The 20,182-nt window shown below is 37.7% G+C and overlaps 1 protein-coding gene across 2 annotated transcripts in view; it reads left to right on the forward strand.

Annotated features, from left to right (window-relative positions):
- The window catches only part of LOC124721571 (polypeptide N-acetylgalactosaminyltransferase 16-like), a 555,752-nt gene that overhangs the window by 500,393 nt on the left and 35,177 nt on the right, over positions 1 to 20,182 (forward strand). Inside the window, exons 10-12 of one of the 2 annotated variants that reach the window (XM_047246611.1) lie at positions 5,697 to 5,823; positions 5,905 to 5,997; positions 10,615 to 10,698. In XM_047246611.1, coding sequence (XP_047102567.1) covers positions 5,697 to 5,823; positions 5,905 to 5,997; positions 10,615 to 10,698 — 304 coding nt within the window. The remainder of the gene's footprint in view (positions 1 to 5,696; positions 5,824 to 5,904; positions 5,998 to 10,614; positions 10,699 to 20,182) is intronic. The other variant, XM_047246612.1, reaches the window with a different exon arrangement.

The raw sequence follows: 20,182 nt of genomic DNA on the forward strand, positions 1-20,182 counted from the left end.
CCAGAAACCTGCAAAAGACTTGTGAAATCCATGCCACACAGAATTGTTGCTGTATTGCTTTCTTCCCAAATGTGGACCAACACATTATTAAGAAGGTGGTCATAATAATTTGGCTGATCAGTGTATGTACTAGTGAACGAAGATTTTTTTCTAAAATTTTTACTTACATATTGGGGTGAGTCTGATTTTTAGTATAAAGATAAAATTATACATTTATGTCCACACTTGATACTGAGTCTTGCACAAACAATCTCTTGTGCAGCTTCCATTTCTGTTTTGGTGAATTTAAGTTTCTTGTCTATTGCAATGAATACACAACCTCAGCTTCCCAATACCCTGTCATTTTGGTATATGTTTAGAATTGCCCCAATCACCTCACTACTGCAATTTTGTGTTTCAGCTTGCATTATGTGCCTAGTATTACAGGAGTGCTTCAAACAATTACAATTTGTTGTGAATGTTTTAGTAATTTTCCACCACAATGTAAATAGTCTCATCTATGGAGTGTACTTCTTTGGATCTTATATTAATACTTCAGAGTACTTATGTGTACTCCACCTGGGTAGCAACCTCTTATATGTAGTGCACCCCAGAGTCATATAGGGAATCCCTACAGTTCTCATCCCTTTATGCAAGTCTAGGAGTGACAGCCTATCATGTGCCAGAACCTTCAAAGTCACTGGTTCACACCTTCCACCCAACTCATAACCAGGGGCCCACAACCAGTTATGAAAACAATACTGCAGATTGTGAGCTTTGTTGAAATCCCATGAGAAAGGCTCTCAACCTCTCTGACAGTAATTAGGATGGTTCAAGTGTGACCTCAGAGCCCAGAGGGCAAGCATTGTTTGTTCTTATACCCACCACAATCTGCAGCTAGTTGCACCCTGTTCCCCAGTGGCCGTTGGAATGGCCTCTTCAGCATTATGACTGTTGCCCCAGTTATTTGTTGTTACCATTTCCTTTAGGGGTATGTTACTCAACATACATTTGAATTGCTGATTCCCAGCAGTTAGTTGTATTAGCTCACAGTGCTCTGAACATCAGGGCACAATGAAACTTAGTGGATCTGGTTGAATTTTTAAAGGACCGGATAATACTGAGCACTGGTATATGACTGGTTCACAGAGGTGACAGACTTTCTGCCATAATAGGTGTAACAGAAATGACATGGGATTGGACTAGATGGGCAGGATATTGTTTGTAAAGGCTCTGGTAAGGTTATCAGCATATTTAGGTAACTTCTGCTTCCCACTATGGATGAGTGCCTAAGAGTGCAAGTATGTATAATAGCTACTTTTTAATGTGGGTTGAGTCAAAGCTGTCACAATGGAGCTACTGTTGCTGGTTTGATATGAACCTGAAAATTGGAAATCATCATCTATGAAGGTTGCTCATTGAGCTGAAAAACTTCAGATGAAGGAGAAAATTAAAGCATTCATGAGTTAATTGTTTCAACAAACAGGGCTTTAGGTTTGAGCATAAGGAACAAAAACATCAGTTACAACAATAAAAAATGCAATGAACTATGGTCCAGCACATAGGAGTGTGACTTGATGATGTGGACTTCTTTGTGCTGATGTAAAGAATTAGCTTATTGTGGTTCCTTGTTGCTTACAAAATCTGCAATTAGTAATTGAGTTGGAATCAGAGTGAATTTTGGACCCTTAGCCTGAACTTGGAAGACAACTTCGTCAGTTATATTCCCTGGGAGGCTGATCAAGTTTCATTGTGGTCTTACTTCTGGTTGTTGTCATTTGTCTTCCTAGGTCCACACCACAAGGTTTCTTTATTTGTGATCTTATGAAAATGAACTTGTGACAAAGCAAGCTGGGATAATTTTACTTCCCCTCTTGTTTTTCCATCTGCCTCCTTAAAATTCATTTTGTTCTTAACTAATTACCGTTAACATACATGAGTATAATCTGCATTTTCATAAAAGAGAAAGGTTGGCCCTCAGTGTTAAAGAATATAACAACAGATCTAAATTTGTGCTTAGTTTTATGTATGTAATTGATTTTCTAATTTATTTTGACTATTCCAAGTTAGTATCTTTCATTATAGGGTGAAATCAGTCACTGTTTTGTAACTTAAATTCTATTGTTGACATATAAACAAATATAAATTCTGTATAATTATAAACATTTGGCAGATGAAACAATAGCATTCTTAAAGGATCTATTTGGCAAAGCCAGCCCTTAATTAATTCCAAAGTAACTAACAGTTTTTTCAAAAGTATTGTTTACATAATTATATGTGTTAATTTCATCATTTAAACAAATAAATTGACCTAACTCTTGTAGTAGAAGAAAGTGTTAAAAGGAACAAATTTTTCGATGTATGCAGTTAATTTAGTGAGTTAAGTTTTAATTGTAATTTCTGTAAATTTAAATTCTAACACTGTGTACTTACAGTACCTACTATTGTGAGTATGTATAAGGGCCCAATTTTTGGTCCCAAGACAGTCAGTCCACAGCCGAGTTTCAGACGAGAAACTTGTGTTGGTCACAACAATGACAATGCTTCAACTGAACTATGAAATAAGTGTTACACAATTAGACTATGCAGTAAATCAATGACAGTCTCTGCTCCATGGGTACCTGATTATTCCAAAAAACTATGAATTATGTGGTTATGAGGGTGTTCACCTGAAAACTATTAATCAGGCTTATGGAAAGTTTAAACAATAGTGCACTGGCCATATATAACTGTGGATTATTGGGGGGGGAGGGGTTGTGAACAGTGAAAGTAAAAGACTGTGAAACCCAACTGTGGATCTGTCAGCTACATCATTTACAGTAGACTGTAGTTGCACTTCCACCCCCTATTTTTTCAGCCAGTATGTTGACACTGAGGACAATCAATGAAGAAATAAAAGAAGGCGAACCCTTACAAACTGTTGTGAAATATCTCAGTTTTCTGTATCCTCCCATGTAGCTTACTGTGGCCATGGAGGAGAATCAGAATGCGCCATCATGAGCCCGAACATTCTGAGCAGATGGAAAAATAACAGATCCATTGATCACAATCTGTACAGTGCCTGCTATGCACACATTTGAATTTACATGGTTCCAGATATTCACCACAATTCTCAAAGTGAATTTGTTTTGTGTATCTTATACACAAGCAAGCAAGCAAAACTCCATGTTATGACCCTGATGGGCCAAGCAGGACCAACTGACCGCCATGTCATCTTCTGCCAATGGCATCATTCAGATGTGGTATGGAGGCACATGGGGTCAGCACACCACACACCCAGTTGCTGTCAACTTTCTTGACCTTTGATCCCCTACTTCTCACTTACGTGGCAGTATTGGGAATCAAATCCTGGTCCTCCTCATAGCTGCTGGACATTCTGACCACCAAGCTATGGAAGTGCACCATCTTGTGCACAAGGAGAGAGAAAATTACAATGCTTACAGTCTGATTATTTAAATGAACAGGACTCTGGGCTTGAGTATCCAAAAGAGGAAAATAGTCACAAAAACAAAAACACAAATAGTCTTGATTAATCTCACAGAGAAGGTGTGACTGATGACATAGAATTATTGGTGTCAGTATCACCAGAAAAGTATCAACCAGAACATTATGACCACTGAGCAGCTATCAATATAAACCCATCAAGGCGATAGCAGCATCACCTGGCAAGAAATGACTGCTAGTCAGATACATGCATGATGCATGTACTGTCAGTGAGCGTGCTGTCCGTGTGTGGAATAGGTAAGCCACGTGATCTATCTGAGTTTGACCAAGAGCAGACTGTGATAGCCCTGAGGCTCTGCATGAGCATTTTGGAAACTGCACAACTTGTCAAGTGTTTGGGGAGTGCTGTGGTGAGTGTCTTTAACAAGTGGTGGACCACAACCAGATGTTGTAGGGTAGGGTGGCCACCCATTATTACAGATGTTGAACATCATGGGCTGAGCAGAGTGCAAAACAGGACAGGTGGTGAACTGCGTCAGATCTGATGGGCAGAGTACAAGTGTGTCAGAACACAAAGCGCACCAAACATTTGTACCAATGGGCCTTTGCAGCCAACGACCCATCCGTGTGCCAATACTAACACCACAACATTGGCTTAACACCACAACAGCAACTATGATGGAAATGGGCACAAGACTGTCAGCACCTGATGTTGATGCATTGCACAGTCTGATGAATCCAAATACCTTCTTCATCAAGTCAATGGGAGGGCACAAATCTGTTGTCTTCCAGGGGAACAGTACCATGACACCTGTACTGTGGAATGGAGAGAAGCTGGCGGCAGCTTCATTATGCTCTGGGAAACATTCACATGGGCATCTATGGGTCCAGTGGAGCTTGTGCAAGGCACCATTATAGCCAAGGAGTATCATAAACTGGTTGCATACCACATACGCCCCTTCATAGTGATCATGTTTCTCAAAATGAGTGGCCTTTTTCAACAAGATAATACAAGTCATAAGGCCAGGAGTGTGACTGAGGGGTTTGTGGGACACAGTGACAAGCTCCAATTGATGTTCTAGCCACTATCTCACCAGATATTAACCTGATTGAACACATCTGGGATATGATTGAATGTGGCATCAGAACTCATCACCCTCCTCCCTGGAATTTATGGGAATTAGGTGACTTGTGTGTGCAGGGGTGGTGCCAACTCCCTCCAGCGACCTACTAAGGCCTCATTGCTTGCATGGCATGATGCCTCACTGCTGTTATCCATGCCAAAGGCGAAGGTTCGTGTACTACATTTCTTCTACATATGATAATAGCAGTTATTAAGTGATATGACATGATACCAGCTATTAGGTAGGTGGTCATAATGTTCTGCCTGATCAGTGTAAGGTACACACTTTTTGCTGATTTTAGCCTCATTATGAGATTTGGACTACCCTCAATCAACTTGTCCTCAATGGGACATTAAAAAATAATCAACCTTCTTCAGCTTAGGATTTTATGAGAAGTTTGGAAACACAATTGAATTCAGTATGGAATGAGATACTGTCTCTGGATCATTAAAATACAACATGAAATAAGTTTAAAAACAATTACAGTAGGATGGCAGTAAAAGATGGTAATGAGACATGTGATATGACTCACACTGCCCCATCACACCTTACCATTTTTACAGAGTATCAACGTCCCTTGGGAGCAGTTATCAGTCACCATCAGTCACCTGAAGATGGTAAAAAAGCCACATCACCAAAAAAGTTTGGTTAAGCAGTGACTTTACCTGTCAAATATCCACAAATAATTCCTTTGATGTGTCTGTTGTTGTTTAGTATGGAATATTTATTTTCCTCTTTTCATTTGGCTTTAGTTTTAAATTATAGTTTTGCAGAGGTAATCAAATTATTAGTAGCTAACTATTTGATGCAATTTTCTCTCTCACTTTCTATCCATCTGACTTTCTTTTGATATTTTCTATCTCCAATTTAATTTCAAATTTTTCATCTTATATTGTTGCATGCCCTTCAGTTTTAATTTATTCGTTTCTGATTTCAATTTATGTTTTATTTATTAACATCCATGGATTTAGTATGGTAAGTTTTTTTTCTATTTTAACTTCCACTGATCTTCTCATGAGTCAGTCTTGAAATTTGCCTTGTCCAATTTCTCTAACCTGCTTCTTACCTCTTCTCTTCCAAATTATTTATTCCTACAACAGACAAGTGGTATTACAAGTCGAATTTTGACTTAGTTGTTCATCTATTTAGAAATTTCTCTCAAGACATGGCTGTGTGGAGGAAGGCTTGAAATCATTCCCTGTAGCAGAGTGGGACACGTGTTCCGAAAAAAGCATCCTTATTCATTCCCACGTGGAAATGCACAAACATATCTCAGGTAAGATTAGATCCTTCAGCATTATCTAGTACAAATTTGAGTCTATGCAAATTACTTAACAGTTAAAAAATTAATTTTTAGGAACAGCAGACGTATAGCAGATGTATGGCTTGAAGAATACAAGACATTCTTTTATGAAGCAAGGCCAAATGCTGTTGATGTTGAGATTGGAAGGTATGCCTTCAATAGAAGTCATTCATTAATTAGCAAAAATGTCCTAAGTTGGGAAAGAAGCTCTGTACTCTGATGCAAAAAATGTACAGCCAGAAAACTAATAACATTCATTCTTTATTTGTTTATTTTTCCAAGAATAATTTTAATACATCATTTGTACATGTGGTACAGGACAGTGGTAAACCTAATTACTTTACAATACAGTAGTCATTTTGACTACAATGTTGACATAATCAAAATACATAATAATCTAGTTTGGTGTACTATGTTGCTTCTACATGTTATAATAGCAGTTATTAAGTGAGATGACATGATAAACACAATGTAAACTATATTATGAATTGACAATTAGTAAAATTTGGTAAATGAGGTTTACTTATTATGATGTTCCATAAATCCAAACAAAGAATAGAAGCAGTGGTCAAGCAAGAACTGTTTCAACTTTATTTTAAATGCATTTAATGTTGGTATGCATTTTAGGTAAGAAGGCAAATGGTTATATAACACAGCTCCAGTATAATACATTCCTCTTTTGCATAAATTTTTATTTACTGTGTTCATGTGTAGGTTCTTCTTGTGCCTAGTGTCATAAGTTTGTATATCATAGTTGTGTGTGATGAGATCTTCCTTTTTTAAGATGCTCACTTTTGTGAAAATTAGAATTTCATATATATACAAGCAAGGCAATGGCAATATTTTGAGAATTTTAAAAAGGGCTCCACAGGGATCCTTGCATTTAGCTTTTTTTTATCACCCTGATAATCTTTTTTGATCCTGACAGCATATGCTAGTGAATTCAGTCTCTTTTTTAAATTGTTTAGGCACACCTCCCACTTTAGATTTGACTGAACATGAATCCCTAGAAATTTTGTATTACTAACCTTTGACACATTTTTTTCCTTTGATAGTGAAAACAGGGTGTGATGTGGAAGTTAACTGCTACAGATTTTTCAGAATTCTTGATGAGCCTATTGGTCCTGAACTAGTGCATTAAGGTATGCATAACTGATATTGCAGCCTCCTGCAGATTTCCCTCATTCTGTGATTTAATTAGAATATTGGTGTCATCTGCAAAGAGTACAGTGGTTCCATAATGTATTTTACAAGCTGTCATTTATATGCAGTAGTAATAGGACAGGTCCCAGAATTGACATTGTGGGACACCATACTTGATTTTCTCCTCATCACTGTAAAAACTAGAAATTTTTTGTGTTTCACTATCTTTGTGTTTCATTTCTGTAATCTGCTGTTGATTACTGAGATACAACTGGAGCCGCCTTTCAGACTGGCCTCTAATTCCATATTTACTTAATTTATGCAAGAGAATGCCATAATCAATAACATCAAAGGCTAAGTAAGATCCAGAAATATCCAAGATACATATTGCTTATCATCCACTACTTTTAATACTTCATTCAAGAAAGCAAAGTTTGCTGTCTGAGTTTACTTCCCAGCTTTGTAACTATGTTGGGAGTCACTTATCAGGCTCTCTTTATTTAAGAAAACTGTTAATCTTCTAAGGAACATTTTTTCCACAATTTTGCTGAAGCCTGACAATACTGAAACTGGCCTATAATTATCAATACCACTTTTTGCACCTTTCTTATGCAAAGGTGTTACTTTTGCATTTTTTAGATTAGTTGGAAAGGCACAACTCTCAAAAGATGAATTTACTATGTCTGTTAGTGGTTCTACAATAACTGTTGCACTGACTTTGATAATAGCATTTGGTATCTCATGAACACCCAATGAATATTTATTAGGTAATTCTTTTAGGATTCTTGACAGTTCCTCAGGTGTTGCTGGATGCATGAATAATGTGTTTGGATGAATTTTTTGATCTGAGTGACTGGCTGGCTGTTTGTCAAGGTGTGTATTTATTAACTGCTATGCTATGTTAGAGAAATAATTGTTGAAAGCACTAGCCACATGTTTAGGGTCAGTTAGTTTATTTTTATTCCTAATCAGCTCTGTATTTCTGTGATTAACTGGCCTGGTGCCCATTTCTTTCCTTATTATTTGCCAGGTTGCTTTAGTTTTATTCTTGGGATTACGCAATATTTTGCCATTTTCTAGTTGTTTTGCTTTTGAAATAACTCGCATTAGTATTCTTTTGTATCTTTTGAAGTATGGAATAAAGTCAGGATTAGTATTTTGCTTGGAGTACTCATACAATCTCCTGTTATTTTGACATGATATCCTTATCCCTTTTGTAATCCACTTTTTTTGTTTTTTGAGTAGAATTAAATGTAGTTACTTTCTTGGGAAAAGCCATTTCAAAAAACGTTTGAATGTAGCCATAAACTTATCATATTTCTCATTGGTATCATTACAATCATATGCATCTTTCCAGGTTTCACCCTTTAGGAGAGAACAAAAATATTCCACATTTTTTGTACTGAAATTCCCTACAGTGTGTCATATTCTATTGGGAATTGAGTGTTCTGAAATATTCATTGGAAGAATTTGAGCATTATGATCACCAAAATCCATGTTCACAACTTGTATATTATAGGCATATTTGTACTTATTTATCAAGATCTGATCAATATTGAGTAATAGAGATACAATGTATTGGTTATGCCATCTACAGTTGTTTGATATGTGCACATCTGGAACTACATAGTCATGTTTATACTCAATGTTACACAGCAGCTAGCCACTGCCTTTCCATGTTTATACATAAAATGTGATGTATTGCAGAGAGTGAACTTTCAAAACAGTCTTGCATGGGACTGTCACTTAAAATGTTCACATCTAGCCTTACCATCAACTGCTGTCATTCTTGGACAGTATGGAAGTTTTCAATATTGACATTAGTTGTTATGATGGTTGGCATGATCACAATAAAACTATTGAGTACTACATTATAACAAAACTTAAATACTAATAAAGTGCACTGAATTTTACTAAACATAAAACTGACAAGTAACACCCATCACATTAAGGAAAAGAAAAACATTTATGAAAAGTCATTATCATATTCAACTGGAAAAAAGGTCTATAATTTACACTGAATAACAAAACATTTTAACAAGCTGAAGCTTGCAGTTCCTGTCAGTTAATGTTTTAGATCTGCCAGATTAATGGTTAAGCACACTGTTGTCTCTATGATGGAATGCTTCACACATGGACCCCAACAATCATGTCCCATTTGAATCCTCTCAGTTATCTCCCGTGATTTATAATGACACTGCAGTGATACATGCATGTAGTTTCAAAAGGCCATACATGCAGCAGTGCTGTGTCATCTGCAGGGGTACCTCAGACTTGTGTGTATGAGGTCACCATCAGAACCCGCCATGGGCATCAGTCTATTTAAGGCTAGCTCAGCTATGCTCAGTGGCAGTGCTGGGTCATCTGCAGAGGGTACCTCAGACTTGTGTGTATGATCCATTATGATTGTGCCTCATTTAATGTGTACAGCACGGTCAAAAAGAGCAGATTTATTAGGGTGTCTGGAGATTCATGCTAACATAGTTTATTTTTGTTTACTTATTTAAACAGTGTCCTCTCTGTAACCCAACAGTAGATGAAGGTTCCATTAACTAAATTTGTCACTTTAGCTGCATATTTAGCATTCTTTTCAGCTTGCTATAATGCTGTTTATCCAAAACAGATACTCAAATTTATTTACTTTTTATTGTATAGCTTATTTCTACTCCCCACACATTTTACTTTTACTGAAGAACTCTTATGTGTACTTTCAAAACCCTTCACTTTTACATTGAAGCTCTGTACCTCCAGAAGAGAAATATCCATTCTAAAAGCTTGCATCTCCATAAATTTTTATGAGTGATTGCTAGAGTTACTGTGATGTATTGCTCCAGGAGGCAGATTAGTTTCTTATTGTCAATATTGAAACACATTGCATAAGGCCAAGTATAGGTAAGCCGCAGTGTCTGAAGTTGTCACATGAGAAATTTAAAATTAATAGTTGTAGACCTTTTATGTGATGTGTAGCTGTTGTCTACTGTAACTGTTGTAATTTGTTGCATGTTTTTAACAATAATAGCAATTAAAAGACATGTACACAGTGTCATTGCCTATCGTATACACACTCACTGAAATAAATACGAGCACCATACTGCTTCCATCTATAATTGTTTGTAACACAAGAAGACATGGTACTCTGATGTATTCACAAATCACTCAAAAAATCATATTCATATCTTTGATGAGTGGCAAATTTATAAAGCTGTTGCTAGAAAAGTGTTAAAAAGCATGTGAAAACATTCTTATTATTTGAAATACAGAAAATAAACTGTCACTGGCTCCCTTGAAAGTGCCAAAAAAGAATTAAATTCCCTTTCATAAAGTTAATACAATCTCAACCACATTAGCTTTACACTTCAGCAGCTAAACAGCCATTGCACAATATTGGTTCAAAATGTATCAGTTAGGTATTGCAGTAATTATTGTGTTGATATATTTAAGGATTTCTCAGTTTCTTGTCAATCACTTGGATAGATCCCAGCATGTTGTGTTAGTAACTCAATCTATGGAAGCATATTGCTCAATTAATTTATTGTTCACTGAAAAAAGGATTGAAAATTTCTGTACAACATTCACATTTGATGAGAGTACGTCATAGTTTTAATTTGAATTACTTTTCAGCTTAGAAGAAAGATCAAAACTTAAAGAACAACTGCAGTGTAAGCCATTTCAGTGGTACCTGGAAAATATTTTTCCTGAACTCAGGTGAGTTGTTCCAAATAAACTATTGCTGTCAGTGGAAAAAAAAAATCTCATTCTGTGTACCCCCTCATTAACCCTTTCCACTCCAACAGCAAGTGGTGCTCAACATTGCAAATTTCGTTTTCCACTCCAATGTTGAGCCTCATTTGACGTAACTTTTGTAGCTCTCACATGATCTATTTTCAAATATGACTGTACTAGGTGTCAATGCTGCATAGTACTGCTATCAAGGAAAGTCTCTGTTAACTTGGGATCAAACTGTAGCAGTTGTGTTGAGAGAAAGGCTGTAATTATTACATTGTAGTTAGTAGGTGAAAAATGGCTAGTTCTTCATGCACAATCCTTTCTGAGGAAGAGATTATAGGGCTTTTAGAGGATCATCTAAGTGAAAATGAGAGTGACAATGATTTTAATGACAATGATTTTGATTATGAGTATTTCATTTGTAAACAATTCAACTGAAATGACAATGGAAACACTTTACTCTGAATAGTTGCAAAAAATATGACACAGTGAAAAGTTTTGTATTGTAACACTTATGAAAATATATTTGAATGAAAGTGCACTTTTTGTTTTAAAGTATATCCTAGTTGTTGGTAACTGATTCCATTGTTTCCATTAAGAGACACACACAATTCTCTGTGGTTCATTTGCTGCCCAGGCAGCGGTGATTAAAATTAAAGTGCCCAGGGATGCCCTGTGTCTGCATTATGGAGCATTGAAGAGTGCAACAGCTTAAATAAACAATCGTTAATCATTGCATTTATATTATTTCTCAAAAGCTACTGTTGTTAAGCGTTTATAATAAATTTATATGTAAGGTCATGAGTGCCTTATTTACAAAAACAAATGTTGAAGAAAATACTTTTTTTAATGCTTAACACCAAAGCTACGTTGGTGTTGAATATTAAAAGATGTCTTTTCTTCAATATTTGAGAGCTGCAAGAAGTGACATACTTAAAACATGCCAGTTCTTGTCATTATACAATTGGTAATGTGTGATAAAGTTCTTAATTATTAAGAACTCAATTGCTTCCATTTTCATTAAAAACTATATGTTCATTTTAAAAAAATATATGGTAACAAGAGTAACTAGGATTGTGTGCAGTGTACTTGAAAATATAACACATAACATAAAGTATTCATTATCATACAAATCATGTGTAGTGTATTTAGGTTCAGAGTCAACACTAACTTTATTTACACACTGAAAAAGTAAATGATTGGTGCACCAAGTACAGTACTTGTTAAGTTATCATAGACTGACAAATTAAGAATGAAACTGTGAGTCAAATCAAAACTATTACAAGGAGAAAAGTCTGTTGCAAGCACATAAAACCATCCCAAAGAAAATCTAAGCAGTAACCAAGACTGTTGCACAATCATCTCTACATTCATGACAGCAATACTAGTAGACTTCATGTAAACAGAATACTGGCACTTCATGTGTCAGCATGCAAATTTATCAACTGAAGCTGCCCAGAGTCAATGTCCAAGTTATGTGTTGCTGGCAACTGTAGTGTCTCCCACTGATTCAAGAACATGCTAACTGGCTATTATTGATACCACCAGAGTCTAAGCCCATATTCGCTTCCAATGTAGTTATTAAATCTCATCTCCGTTTAACCAGACCATAGGGTCAGTTGTTCCCAAATGGTATCTGGTTGGATGGCAAGGGGGATGGCTGCAACAGGTGTCTCCATCAGTGGTGCTGTAACAAGCAGTGCTGTATCAACCTCAGTAGGTGCCCACATGTCACCCCGCAGCTCCTCAAATTCATTGGTAGAAGGTGGGTGTGGTGTGGTTGATTGTGGTATCATTGCACGTTCAGAGATGGGGCATATGACTGGCACCAACTGCTGTGAGAGCTTTTGGGAAGGTACTACTGGTACCATTGGTACCACTGGTGGTTCCTGTGGCAGCAGCTGATTCTTGTGGGATGTCAACTGCCCCCCCCCCCCCCCATTTATATTTGACAATCAACAAATGCAATCACTTTTGGCTGATAACACCACCCTGTATCCACTGCGGCATGTGCCTGAATGTGGAAGCCCAAATGTGGAACCTTGTGAGGCTGTTCAGTTACTGCTGTATTCCCTTGGCTCATTGTGGTGATTGAAATGGATCCAGGAGTGTTCAGTACTTAAGTCTGTGAAGCACCTCAGTGGGGGTTGTGGCCATGGACAGAAGAGTAGTGTGTTGCAATGTAGTTAGGAAGGGCTTCATTGGAAGAAACTATCATCATTACTTCTTGCATTTTGGTTTTGAATGTCCTAACAAGCCACCTGGTTTCTACATTGGGTATTGGGTTCAGTGGTGTGGTGATCAACGACTGGAAGCCACTTCTGCAGTAAAAGTTGCAGCAAGCTGTGAAGACAATCTGCAGGCTCTTCCCCAAGGCTGTGGTGCATGGAGTCCACTTGATAGTGAAGATCTTCATAGGAGCCTGGATCATGTGGATCATGGCCTGTGATGTGGTGGCTGTCATTCATGTGATGTACAGAATCTTCATGAGGATACCCACAACTGTCAACCACTATTTGTACACTCCCACTGTGCAGTGTAGGTCGTAGAGAGTACATCTGTGGAGGCACTGCCTGTCTGCAGGCACAAGTGGCCTTACCTTGGATCACCAGTTCTATGTTGGCATCCATACTTAGAATAATATCCAGTTGGACTAATAGAGTATCTCTGGTATCTGTAGCTTTTGAAAGGAGTACCCTGCATTCCAAATCTTCTGTCAGCAGCAGGATGATGCCATGACTAATATTTTGGTGGTGGGGTGGTGCAATGTCAGGGATGTCCATGCTGGACATTTTTTACTGTCCTTAGTAAAGGATCTTTATATTTGGCTCTCATTACTTTCTCTACATCTATGTCTATATCTACCACGATACACTTGCTACTTCAGGTAACCCCAAAGCCAATAATCGCACAGAGTGAGGTCTGGGGACCTGGGAGGCCAACCATGACAAAAGTGGTGGCTGAGCACATGATCATCACCAAACGATGCGCACAAGAAATCTTTCATGCGTCTAGCAATATGGGGTGGAGCGCCATCCTGCATAAACATCATACGTTCCAGCAGGTGCTTATCAGCCAGCCTGGGGATGATGCAATTCTGTAACATATCGGCGTACCTCTCACTCATCATGGTAGCAGTTACAAAACCAGAATCACGCATTTCCTCGAAGAAAAAAGGTCCGATAATGGTAGATGTGGTAAATCCAACACATATCGTGACTTTCTCATTGTGCAATGGAGTTTCCACAACAGTTTTAGGATTTTCAGTAGCCCAAATTCTGCAGTTGTGGGCATTTACAGACCCTCAGAGTGTGAAATGAGGTTCGTCAGTCCACAACATGTTACTCAACCAATCGTCATCTTCCACCATGTTTTTTTTTAGCATTGTTAAGTGTTAATTCATCACCAAGCAGTTATTGTAAAAGCAACTCAGTGAGTACCAGTAGTGCTGTTTATCTCAGATTACATGTCAATTGTTACCTTGAAATTCTTTCCTATGCACCCTGGACTCTTTGGTTTCTTTATGGTTAGCATGGGTGCATATCATTGGCTAGAGGCACCAGCATGATGATGTTTTTATTGTCCATGCAGTCTAGCTCTACTATTGGATTTCTCTCATGGAGAAAGAAATGAGGCAAGCCCTGACGGAAGAAAAAAGGAAGAATAGGAAATATAAATCACAAGCCTATAATTGTAAATAGTAAGATAACCTATATTTGCTGCCATGAAACCCTATATGTCTCATAACATAATATTTACAGTTGAACAATTGTCCTTTATTTTATAGACCACTGATGATGCCTGGTACAAATGGTTTGGTTTAAAACAAAATAAACATTCAGTTGGAAAAATGGATAATATTTATTCTTATCTAGGTGATACATGTAACTAATGAAGCATGGCTGCAAATACTAATTATTGTTCATTTAAGTAATATTTTTTAGTAATGCTTCATTTGTATTTAACCTACTTGTAAACTTTTATAGTTCAGCATAATAAAAAAATTGCACGAAGATGGATTTATGGATGTTGAAAAGGGGGGGGGGGCGGGGGGCACAACTTCAGCATTTCTACTCTGGAGCCAAATGCTGTGTATCTTCAGTGATTAATCTTCTATAGATCACAACAATTTTTTGATGAAAGCAGCAGACACACATTACTAGATTTCTGCTTATGGCTGGGAACAAAAAGTATGTCTCTCTACATCAATAAACAGAAACTGAAAGTTACTATTTTTTGCTAAAAATCAATCACAATTCATTTCAGGAAACATGACATTGTCCTATTAAAGTCATTGATATGTACTCCATTTTATTTTAAGAGTCTGTCTGCATCAAGTGTAGTTGTATTCTAAATGCAATATTTTAATTTCAGTATATATATGACATTAAAAATACTGATAGCCTGATGAAATGGAGATCCAGATGGGAGTAAATCCTTTATTGTGCTGATGCATTTCAGGTGAAGCATCAAATTTTAAGGTTTTGAACTGGCACAATGATAAAACCTGCATAATACTCACTTTTTACTGTTTTTATACATGGACTTCATGCCTCTGCAGTTGTGCTTCTACCCACCACAGTTGTGAGAAATCATTATTAAGGGTACAACCATATGTTGCTTCCTCCACACAGATATGTGAAACTTTATTTTACAGGTCCGTCTTGATCACAAAAATTTTACACTTCATTATTACCAGTTTTGGCTACTGCCATCATCAGATCATAAAATATTCAGATGTACTATCAACGTCAAACTAAACATGTAGGTACATAGTAAGTGCTCACAAAACTGGTAATAGTAAAGTGCAAAATTTGTGTGATCAAGATGGACCTGTAAAATAAAGTGCCAAAATATGATCAGGGACTCATTTTCTGACTTTATGACTTGAATTCATAAGACGTGTGAAATATGTGATGTTATACATTTATGAACTTTTTACTGTGATGCAGGTAACAGAGGTAGCTTGAAAATGCTCAAGGGGTCAAAGTTAGCTAGTAGCTAAGTAAAGTGATCATTTCAAAATAAAACCACCAATTAAAAGAAAATGACTTCCCTCAAGAAGTCCACAGTAGAATTGGACCTATACATAAAAAGACTATTGATTTGTAACAAATTTTCATGTTTTTAACAGAATTCTTCTATTGACAACAAAACATATAGATGACTGAAATGCATCATAAAATCATGTCCATTTCTGAAAATTATTTACATACCATGCAAGGTGAATCAGGGAAACATTCGGTAGCTTCTTATTGTGAGACACTGCAAATTGTTGCTTGGGCTACACTTGCAACACTGAATCTGCTCTCATCCAAAAAGACCACACAAACCCACTCCTTGATGGTCCAATCTCTTTGCTCTTGGCACCATTGCAAATGGTTTCACTAATGTGCAGGTACCAACAGAATACAACCTATTGATCATTGAGCTAAGAGACCACATCTATGCAGTAATGATGCCACTGTGAAATGTGATATTGCATGCCTTAAATCCCATTAAATGTGGTTGCAATTGCACCCACTGTCTGACCTGGGTCACTTCTTGCCTGCTGCACAATGCAGTGGACATTTTCTGCTGTAGTTGACCATGATCAACCAACTACTCTCCTCTTTTGGACATCAGGAACTTGAAATAATGCTGTGAACAGTACCAAATTCCTAAGCTACACTTGTCACACTTCATCCTTCTTCCAGTTTCCTGATGATTCTTCTCCATGGTAAGTCATCCAAATGTTGTCTCCAGGCCATGTTGTAATGAAGAACACCATCACAGGGCACCATAACTGCTCACTGATCAATACACACAGTCTTCTCTTATTCCTTCAACTGCTTCATGTCACAGGGCCAGCCCTATTTGGTGCTGTAATCACACTGACCTCATGCTATATGACGTCCAGCTTTCCATGCACATCAGAGACCTCTGGCAGCATGCCTCTGCCCTTTAATTCATTTCCACTAAGTTGTTAATATGTTGTGTCACATTGTCTACCTCATTCTTAAGCTCTGCAGAGTTGTGTATTTATCAGCCACTCAACCCTTGGAATTTTATTTATGGTACTTGCATATCTCAGGGGTTAGTGCAAGCCCTTCTACTTGAAGCTATTCGGACATGTCAAGGTCTTAATTGTGACTGTGCTGAATGCATATATAGTGTAATGTAAAGTTTATATTTTTGTTGATGATACTGATGATGATGTTAATGATGCTGCTGCTGATGAAACCTGGTCTGGTCTTAAACAGCATCAGAAGATCCACCAAGCTAAATGTTCTCTTATCAGTTTACAGATGATTTGAAGTTTTTTAAAATTTTATATTGGTGCTGAAACAAAACCATAGGTTGTTATATAAGTACTATAGCAAGTTGTTTGGGCGACAGACAGCGTAGCATATGAATCCATTTGATGAGGTTGTCAGTTTAGACAAACCTCTCTGTGATAAACCTGCTGAGGGTTTCTGGAGCCCTCATGCCTTTAAAAATGCACTGGACTCAATGCACTCTAACAACCTGGTTTAAATGGTGTTTCTGGTACCGAGCACCACGGGTTTCGAATCCGTGCCAGGCAGCATGGAACTTGATGACCACTAGAAGTCTCTGCAGCAGTCACACCATAAGCCATCGCTGCACGCGCTCTTGGCCTGAGTCTAATGTGAGGGGGCCACTGTGGAGCATGTGATGCCAGTGGCCAATAGTGACATACCCTGTTATGTATTTAGGCGGCTGCCTCTCACTCAGCAAGGCAAGCTGATATTCACGTTGAGTCAGTTGATATCTCCCTTACAGACATCAGGTTTATGTTGCATGTGCTTACTTCCCATTTACAAGTGGCCGTTGTTTTGATTCTGTGAAGTTATCTCTTGTGACCCCATTGCTTAATACTTTGTTGTTGATCTTGGTGTCTTGCTCGATTGTCTGTCATCATGCTTGATCTTCCATTACCGTTCGTCTGTCTTATTTGTTCGCGGGCTGCTTCCATTCGGTCCCGCCACATTTTCATTAGCGGCAACCTTGTGACTATTCCTGTTGCAGTTACAACAGTGTTAGTAGCAAGCAATTGTGACAATACACCAAGCCCATTTACTGTCAACTAAAATGTCTCAAGTCAGTTATTGCTGCAAACATTTATTAATTGTGACATAAAACCATGTAATGTATCCAAACAGCTCATCACAAGTGGAAACAAACACTCACTGCATGGCACCAAGCACTGAGTTCCTTTACAGCTATTACATTACTTGTACACTGTGTTTTTCTGTGTAATTATATGGTATACCTGTGACAAGTGTTGCTGTGAAGAAAATGATCACAAAGCTGAAAGTCATGGATTGTTTAGACAATCAGCCACGTAGTGGGTGACCAGACAAAAGTGCTTCTACTCAGACAGTTCAGAAAGAAATGGAGCCCTTAGCAGGTTTGTCTCCAGATTGTGAGGTCAGCTCTCATAAGCCGCACATCACACTGGCATTTTATGCACTACTGTTTGGACAGCACCAAGGTGTACCCTCCAATGCTATCTGTACAAATTGCAGCATCATCATGAATTTTTAGCAGAAGTGTCGTAGAAACTCTGTTGCATGATGAGAAAGTCACAGTGTGATGTGGGTTTGCCACATCAGTCATGATCAGACACATTTTTGTCAAGGAAATGTGCATGCTGCTTTTCAGACTGTCAGTGTGATGGGTGTAGGGTATGCCTATATCTTACAGAATTGCATCATCCCTAGCCTCGCTGATAAACACCTGCTGGAAGGTATGACTTTTATGCAGAATTCCACTGCACCCCATATTGCTACACATGTGAAAGACCTTGTGTACACATTTTTTGATTTGAATTGTGTGCTGAGCCACCACTTCCATCATGCTTGGCCTGCCAGGTCTGCACACTTCAATACATTTGATTATTGATTGTGAGGTTGCCTGCAGTCATAAGTCTAACATGGCTGTCCAGCCTCATTAGGGATGCTAAAAGACAACATTCATCAGCGATTTCTCCTCATCCTTACTGATATACTGCACAGTATTACTCACAACACTGTCCACTGACAACAGGTATTGTTGATGAATGATGGCTGACATGCTGAGCATTTCCTATAAAGAGCATTGTCTTTGCTAAAAATCAATTGTTATGATAATTATTGCATTTGTGTCATATGAAGCACCATCTGCTGGTCACTTTGTGCACTTTGTTTTGGTTTCAGTAAAACCAAATTTCATTTCAGGCATGTGTGTAAAAATTTTTACATTTCTACTTACATTATTCTGTGAAGTATTGATTTTTCAAATGTTAATGGACGTTTGGATCATCCCATACACAAAGTGTTCAGAAATAACTCTTACAAAGTTCTAAGATTTGTAAAGGGGAGTGAGTACATAGTGTTTTGAATTGGAGCCCATGTCCAGAAATGTACCATTTTCGTGCTATAACCATTTGAAAACATGTTGGTAATGTGACTGTCTTTGCAAGTAATTGATTATGCATGACACAGTACATCACTTGTTTTGCAGTTCCACCAGTTAATAGCCAAAGAAATTGCTTGTGTGCTTTTTAACATGTTCTCTTCAGCGTGATGCAGTACACCCTCTTCAGATGTGCAGCATCTCCTTGGAGCACCACAGTCACATGAGCTGACGGTGAAGACATTGTATAATTGTGGCAAAAAGGGTATGTAGAGGAGTCAGACATTATGGAGAATGATCTTCATAAAGGTGACGAGCAGCTCTTTTGTTACTATGAGCTTCAGAAGGATCATATCAGTGTATTCTACAAATGTGTACTCAACCATGTTGCTCTAACACTTACAGACACATTAATGAAGCTTGAATGAGGTCAGAGAGGTAGGATAGATGTCAAATAACATCAGACAACCTGATGTAACCACTCCCTACCATGATTAACCTGTTGCGTAACTACCTAGCAAACATGTTTTCAAATGGCTGTAACACACAAATGGTACATTTCTGGACATGGTATCCTGTTCAAAACATTATGCATGCACTCCCCTCTATGTACTGACTTTCCTCTACAAGTCCTAGTAGTATGTAATTGGAATTTCCAAATACCCAGTATGCAGTTATATGTACACAGCTACACGTAACTTCATTACCTACCATTTATTAACTACATTATTTATAGATATCAAAAGTAATTTGCAATTCTGTGCTCAATTTTCTGATTGTGCATCATTTTGTAAACAAGAAAAAAGCACAATTGTAATAGGTTAGATTCCATAGGAAGGTGGTAAGGAACTGGTGGAGTATGAAAGTCAACTGATCAAAGTAATGACTTTTTTTCAATTATTCATTTTACTATGATAATGTGAAGTCCAACATGGCAACAATAATCTAAAATGAAGGTAAGCAACCACTCATCTGGAGCTAATTGATGCATTCCCAAACCTCACTCCCCCCCACCGTTACTAAAGCAGTGTTCATTTGTGTTTGTGTATGTGAAATTTTATGTGCT

The sequence above is a fragment of the Schistocerca piceifrons genome, chromosome X (assembly GCF_021461385.2).
Source record: "Schistocerca piceifrons isolate TAMUIC-IGC-003096 chromosome X, iqSchPice1.1, whole genome shotgun sequence".
In the NCBI taxonomy this organism is placed as follows: domain Eukaryota; kingdom Metazoa; phylum Arthropoda; class Insecta; order Orthoptera; family Acrididae; genus Schistocerca; species Schistocerca piceifrons.